The following is a 7,494-nucleotide window of genomic DNA, read 5'->3' as shown; positions in this document are numbered from 1 at the left end:
CTTGACCTGTGGTCTTCCAGCCCTCTGGCGAGGGTCAGAGGAGACCAGTTACATCTTCAGGTCTCTGCCACTGTCGCTGCTCTGCTGTCCCCTGGGTCCACGGCTGAGGGAATACTTGCACCCTTTGTTGTGCAGAGCAGAGCCAGAACTGTCTCAGCTGCGGGCCTCACAGGTCACCGCATTTGTGTTCCTGCGCCGCTGGTGTTCTGCCATCTAGTGGTGGGAGTTCATAACCACACGCCTGTCGGAGGGCAGAAACCCTAACAATGATGCTCTGTTGGTGGATCTGCCGAGGAGATACGTTGCAGAGGCAGTCCGAGGGTGGGAAGGAACCAAGTAGGTTAGTTCAGTGTCTTTCCGACTTCTAGAAATTAAACCTTTCTAGAGACGGAATCTGTGTTGGAAACACAACATGTGAAACAAAATCAGACCTGGTGCTGAGAGGGACCCGTCTCTCAGCCCCTCCCTCCACCACCTTCTTGCCCAGTGGTACCTGGGGTACCTAAGAGAACAAAGCCTGAAAGACACTGATGAGTTCAGCCTCCATTTATAATTGAGGAAACGGGGACCCAGAGGGGATAAATAAATTACTACAATCACAGAATACGTGGCGGAGCAGAGAATTAAACCCAGCTTATCTTTCTCCGTCAACCTGTCCCTTAATGTCCTCTCACCAGTCCTTGGAGTCTTTCGAGACCACCGATCCCCAGGAAGGTAAATGAAATCCTTAGAGAGCAAGATCATGTTTAGGGTTTTACCGACTCTCAAGAGGCCAGAGACAACAGAAAGATTACAGCTTTCCATTTACTGTTCCCCTAACCCCTTTACAGCCTATTCCCGTAACAGGATTCCAGTTTGGAGAACCTGGGTTCGCTCCTCCCGCTGCCCCTGCCCCCCGACCTTGCTTGCCCTTGGCGGGGAGTGCTCACATCGCACTGTAGCATTGGCGTGGCCTTCCAAACCGGGACCCCGTGTGGCTCAGAAAGGGAGGCATCTGGTCCTCAGAAGGCTTGTAGGGACTTCTGGAGAAGAGACGGTCCCAGCAGTGATGACCAGTATTGTGCATGAACCTGACCTTGTCCATCGGCTCCTCCCAGAGGTGGCAGCGTGCGGGGTCTGGTAATGGTGCAGTTAGTTACGTAGAAGACCCACTCACGCAGCAAGGAGTGATGTGTTGAAGTTGTTACCCAGAGGTGAAACTGGAATCATCGGGGTTTAGGGAAAATCACGTAGGCTACATCCTGGATTTTTAAGGGGAACAGAGGCTTTTAGAGGACATCTCATATTTATTTCCACACCTGATCTTCATATCACACGTGTTTGATGCCTCAGCCAGAAGCCCAGCCTGAGTCTAGAAGGACCCTGGGATAGCTCAGAACAGGCTTGTTTTTTCAGAGACCTGAAAGACCTATAATACGGTGTTGTTAACTGTAGTCACCCTGCTGTACATTTGATCTGCTGACCGCAGGTCTAGCCCCCACGCCCACTGCTACCGGGGTGTTGCCCGTGTTGTCACTGGGTGCTAGAATCCTGCCCAGCCTCAGTTTCCACCTACTACCCTTAATGGAACTGTCCCCAAGTTCTCCCCATTGGCTCTTGCAGGATTCCTGTCAGGGCTGTCAGGTGGTACAACTCCTGTATCCCAGAGAGGAGGACATAGATAGGCCCAGGGCCCCAGACCTGGCCGTCCGTTGCAGTGGGATGCCTGGTTTACCTCTGCGAACCTCCAAGAGTGGTTGACTTTCCCCAGTGGTAATGATCAAGGTGCATTCTCGAGGGCACTTGCTTATGTGTGAACTGTACCTGTAGAAACCTGATCTGAAGAAGGCTGAGCCCCATCAAGAGGCCCAAGTAAAGAGCTGAGCACAGGCACGGGCCCCACTGAGACAGAGTGTCACATGGAAAGACGAGCCGAGGATCGGGATTTGGGTCCTGACCTCATTGTGGTGGCGATGCCACTTTGCCTTCCAGAGCTCACTTCCGTCTTTTTAAATGTGGGGCCTGTGATCTTTAGCTTTCCTGGGTCGAGAGCACTGTTAGGTAAAGGCGGGCTAAGCGGGCGCGCCATTAGAACGGGACTCATTTGGCAGCAGCTTGTTCCCTGAGCTTGTTCCCCGAGCCCTGCACTGCCAGCCCTGCGCTGGGTGCTGGGAAGCTGGAGATGGCCTCTGTCCTCGACGAACTTAGCGTCCCCAGGGGGAGACCGTACAAGTAAAAGTGGGAATGCAGCACAGTGTGGTCAGTGCTGTGATAGAGATGAGTGTGGGGAGCTGGCTGCCGTGGGGAGATGTCAGATCTTTGGGCTGGATCTTGAAGGATGTGTAGGATTAGCTGGCTGCTGTGGGGAGATGTCAGATCTTGAAGGATGTGTAGGATTCCACGCGTGGGAAGGGGAGGTGGCAAAACCATGTATTCCTGGCAGAAGGCAGGAGATGTGTCAAGGAGGGGAGCACGGCTCATTCAGAGAAGAGTCTAAAGATCAGCAGAGCTGGAGGATGGGGAGTGGGGTGAGGCGTGGCAGGGGATGGGACTGGACAGGGAGGCAGCCTGGAGTGAGGTGGAGCCGTGGGTGCCCCAGGGGGAGCAGCTCATTTGGCCTCACCCTAGAGGCCCTGTGGGAGGCCTTGACCAGCTTTAGGCTTTCAGCGGGGGTAGGTGATGTGACAGGAGTTTCATTTTGCTAACACCACCGAGCTCCCGGGTGGAGAAGGTAGTAGAGGCACAGGGCTAGATGAGAGGCGCGAGGGCAATGGGGAGCCCGGGCCACTGGTCCGAGGACACAGTGATGAGACCTTGAGCTGAGACAGGGCAGCGGGAGCCAGTAGAGAAGGTGGGTCTTAGAAGTTTTTAAGGAGGTAAACATCACTGGCATTTGATAGATTCATAGGTGAGAGGAAAAGGTGGTGTCAAAGGTGATTGCCAGGTTTGGACCTGGTCAGCAGAGTGGACGGTAGGGGTGCTCTGTGCCGTTGGGGATACAGCCCAGGGAGCTGGGGCAGAGGGACACGGGAGGGTGGCCGTGGAGCGTCCCTGTGGGCCGCTCCTGTGGTGACTAGCGGGCAGCTGGACGGAAGGGTGCCGGAGGGCGGTCCTGACTAGGGATTATGGTCTAAGACTCCAGTCTGGGCCTCCCCAGCTCTGACTTGGAAATCTCTGGACTGAACGAGCCCATGGGAGTCGGGGCGGCGGGGAGGGGTGCACGGCATGAGATAAGAAGGCAGTTGAGGGCAGCAGTTTGGGAAATGTTGGCATTTTTGGTGCCAGCATCAAAGGTGCACCTTAGAGAGCTGGTTCGGGTGGGCCGGGGACAGGTGCTGGTGGGTTGGGAAGGCTGTTCTCCCCACTCCCTGGGAGCCCCTTCTCCTCTGCCCCGCCCTCCCCTCCCGGGCTGCTTGCTGCCGGGGGCCCTGCTCCCACCGCCCCGTCTGTCTCTTTCCAGCAACTGCCTGCACGTGGTGGAGCCCATGCCGGTACCCGGCCACGACGTGGAAGCCTACTGCCTGCTGTGTGAGTGCAAGTACGAGGAGCGCAGCACCACCACCATCAAGGTAGCCTGGGGCTCGGGGCTCGGGCCCACCCTGCTCCCTGGCTGCCCGGCACCCATGATCTTTTGCTGTATTCTGGAACATTCCAAGTGGCTGTGGGACTGGCTTCTGGGCTGGCCTGGTCACAGACACAGGGGCCTGCTTCCCACACCTTCTTGGAGCCAGCTCTGTCTTCTGACATCTGTCCAGTGGCTCCCATTACATGGGGGGCAGGGAACCTGGGCGAGGTGCTTCATGTCACTTTTTTCCTCCTGTTCTTTCCGATTTCCCCCTTCTTCTTTCTTCCATTCGTTCAGTAAGCCTCTTTCAGGTGCCTTTTATGTGCTGGGTAACATGCAGGGTGCTGCTAATAGCACAGTAAGGCCGCCCTCCCAGAACACCCAGTCTGACTGAGCTTCCAGAGTGGCCTCAGACTCCTGAAAGGCCCCCTGAGAGCTGTGCATCAGGACTGGGTGTCTGCGTGGTGGCATCTGGGCAGGAGGGGCTTTGGCCCCGAACCTCGTTCTCAAAGACTGTTGGGTGAGTTTGGGAGAGAAGCAGGAGACACGGCCACCACCGTAGCAAGTGAAGGCAGGGGCCTTGGCCTTTCCTCTGCCACTAGGCAGGCTCCATAGGACCACGGCTCACGCTAGCAGAGGCTCATCTACCCGGAGCCTCCCCCGGGGTCTCCTAGTCCGGATTCTGACTCCTGAGCCAGGCCCTGCGTCCCGATTTCTGACTTAAGCTCTTCCTGGCCAGATTTTCAGCTTACTTCTGCTGGTCCTCTGGAGAGTCTAGAAATAGCATCGAGAAAGGAATTGAGGAGTTTAACGGCACTGCCTAGTCCATCCCGTTTCTCCTTCTGAGGCTCAGGAAGGGAGGTGATGTTCCCTGCTGTCTTGCCCAGACCAGGGAGCTGGCAGCTCCTTCCCAGTCCTGCTGTCCTCCCGTGTTCTCACCTTTCTGATGGGAAGCAGCTGTCTGTCCGCCACCTCTCAGTCCTCGCCCCATCAGGCTGTGCAGACTCAACTCCTTTTATCCTCCCGCCTGAGCCAGCCCCTCCTGGAGCGTCTTTCTCCTGCCCTGAACATGCTCCAGGGCCCCCACCCTCTGGGGACCAGATGGCTGAGACCCAGTGCTGAGCCAGGTGTCGCCTCTCCCTATTTGGCAGAAAGGGACTTCCCGACACGGGGCGCTCATCAGACACACTTCCTAATCCCTCAAGTTTCCCTCCAGTCCTCCTCCCTAGGAGGCTCCCCCCACCCCCCAGTGTCAGCCTACTAGAGACTCAATCTCCATTCCCCTTGCCCTTCCCGGGGTACAGGCAAGAGGTCTGACCATTGGCCCTGTTTAAAGAGGCGTGAACACTGGTGCCCCAGTCAGGGAGGAAGTTGGTCCAGTTGAACTTGACCTTTGACTGAGCTGGACTTTGACCTGAACGTCCCAAGGTTTCTCTCTTTTATCACTCATCATTTGGGTGCCATTTGGGGCCAAGTCCATTTGGGGCCAAGGCTGGGATCAGAAGCCAGTGATGGCCAGGTGTTGTGGAAGTAGAAAAAGCATGTGAGCCGGAGTCAGTAAATCTGTGTTCAGGTTAAAAACCTCTACCATTTGCTAACCTTGGGACCTTGGTTCATGGTTCTCAGTCAGGTGAGTGCTGGCTGCCCAGCAGGCATTTGGACACCAGTGAAGGTGCTTCTGTGGTCCCGGTAACAGAGGTGTATTAGTGACGCCGCTGTGACTACTGGGGGGCGTGGAGAGTCCAGAGCACCACACTGGGAGGCACTGAGTTAGCCTCACTGAATCTGTCTTTTCTGTAAAACGGAAGTTACTGCAGCTTGTGAGCCTCTCCGTGTACGGAAGAGATTTGTCATTCTGTCACTGGCTGTCACCTCCATGCAGGGTGACTGACGGGAGGGGGAGATGTGGCCTCCAGGGCACACCTTCTTGCCAGCCTGTCTCCCTCCGCCCGTTGGCGTGCCCTCTTGGGACTGGACCTTCCCACCTGTCCGCCCGCACTTGGCAGTGGGGAGGGAGCCCTCGTGCCCTGGGGCTCAGCCTCAGGCCTCTCCACCAGCCGGTTCTTCCCTGCTCTTACTTTGTGTCCCGTTGCTTTCCACCCTTTCTTGGGGAGAGCCAGGTAGGCCCCGCTTCCGCACTCCGCACCCCTGGGAGCATCTTGGGGTGTCAGGATCCAGGTGCTTTCCTTCATAATCTGTTGTTTTTATGTCCGCTATTCTTGTGGGATCCCCTCAGTTTAGGGCAGAGCTGGCAAATATGTGGAATAGGGCCCCCTGTCCCTTCTGTCTTTGCCTGCAAGCCCACAGCCTCTGGGCCCTTCCCCAGTGTGGCGCTCGAGGCAGCCCCTGTCGCCGCCGCACGCGCATGGCTGTCCTGGACCAGAGTGTTGGTTCACAGGGCCGGCTGGCTCTCTCCCTCAGGTCATCATTGTCATCTACCTGTCAGTGGTGGGGGCCCTCTTGCTCTACATGGCCTTCCTGATGCTGGTGGACCCTCTCATTCGAAAGCCGGATGCGTACACCGAACATCTGCACAATGAGGAGGAGAATGAGGTAACTGGGGTTTTGGGTGCCAGGGCCCTGGGCTCCGAGCCTGTGAGTCCCCAGGGCAGAACCAGAATAGCATCGCGGAGGCCTAGGTGGGGCTCCATGTCCCTCACCCCCCATGCTCCAATTTGCTCTTCTCCTGTTCAGTGTCCTACACGTCACCCAGACTCCGGAGTTTTCCTTGGCAGGGAACCGCCCGTTGCACTTCCACATGAAGCAGGAGGTGGCCCTGCAGTGTTCCTGATGCCTGGCATCAGCCTGGATGCATGAGTCGGGGTGGTGGGGGCGGGGGCATATGTTGCGTAGTCCTGCCTTTCCGGGCTGAGGGGAAATGGACCAACCAGGGCCAGTCACATGAAGACACACGTCATATCTTGGCTGCTCAGACACTGGGCAGGCGTCAAGTGGGTGGTAGACTTGGAGATAGCACGTTTATTCTTTAGTGATTCTGTAGACATCTGCCAAGTGCCTGCTCGACGCAAAGCGCAACCTGGGCCCCTTAAGGGAAAAGTAGGATTTTAAGGGCCAATGAGTAGTAAGGTAGATAGTGGTGCTGAGGTGCTTGAGGAATTTGGAGCATTTCGAGGATAAGGTAGGCATGTAGGAATTGTGGCAAATTGAACTGGCCAGTAAGTTTAGACCAGATTATCACTGGCCTCAAATGTCAGGCTAAGGAGTTTCAACGCCATTAGATAACGAAGGGAACCACTGACCCCAGGCAGCCCGCGAACCCCTCGGGTCAGGGTTGGCGGGGCTCAGGCCAGGCCTGGCATGGCTAGCAGCCACTGTCACCCTCCTCCATCTGTCCCCATGCTGAGGGGTTATGGGCGCCCTGCAGAGGAAGCCCTGGGTGGGAGAGAGGTGGGCTGCAGTGAGAAGCTCTTGGTGGGAGCGAGAGGTGGTGCGCGTGTGCGGCTGGCCCAGCTGGGGTGCGGTGAGCCAGCATGCTCTCCCAGGGAGGCTCCTCATCCTTGTGCCCGGAGCTCGCCCTCTGTGGGACCACACAGCTGCCAGGGCAGCCTCAGAGCGGTGGTATGCGAAGGCAGGGCAGGCCTTGCCGCTGCGCTGCCCTGAGGGGTGGGCTCTGGGCAGTTGTGGAAAGCACAGACCAGTCTGTCAGCTCGGACCTTAGTGCTCCCTGCGGCTGGAAGATGCTGCGTGTCTCCAGACTGAGGGATGGAGTGCGGGAACGAGCACACATACAAAGGGGCTTGTAGGGTGAAGCATCTCAGCCGTGTCCTGGGAGAATAAGTTGAAGAAACTGGGAGGTGTTGAGCTTGAAAAAAAAAAACCAAACCAAACTCGAGATACATGATAGCAGCCTTCCAGTGTTGGTGGGAGAGAGCTTAGTCTCACCCCCGGTAAAGCCAGGGGTACAAGGACCCATAGCTGGGAGTTAGGAG

At 56.9% G+C, this 7,494-nt stretch overlaps 1 protein-coding gene across 2 annotated transcripts in view; it reads left to right on the top strand.

The window, feature by feature from the left end:
- Positions 1-7,494, top strand: part of TMEM9 (transmembrane protein 9) — an 18,822-nt gene that overhangs the window by 3,982 nt on the left and 7,346 nt on the right. For both annotated transcript variants that reach the window (XM_081824973.1, XM_081824972.1), the window contains exons 4-5: positions 3,440-3,548; positions 5,966-6,097. In XM_081824973.1, the coding sequence (XP_081681099.1) occupies positions 3,440-3,548; positions 5,966-6,097 (241 nt within the window). The remainder of the gene's footprint in view (positions 1-3,439; positions 3,549-5,965; positions 6,098-7,494) is intronic.

The sequence above is a fragment of the Leptonychotes weddellii genome, chromosome 6 (genome assembly GCF_054177405.1).
Source record: "Leptonychotes weddellii isolate Sample4059 chromosome 6, ASM5417740v2, whole genome shotgun sequence".
Classification (NCBI taxonomy): Eukaryota; Metazoa; Chordata; class Mammalia; order Carnivora; family Phocidae; genus Leptonychotes; species Leptonychotes weddellii.
This window is presented reverse-complemented; position numbering and strand designations above follow the sequence as displayed.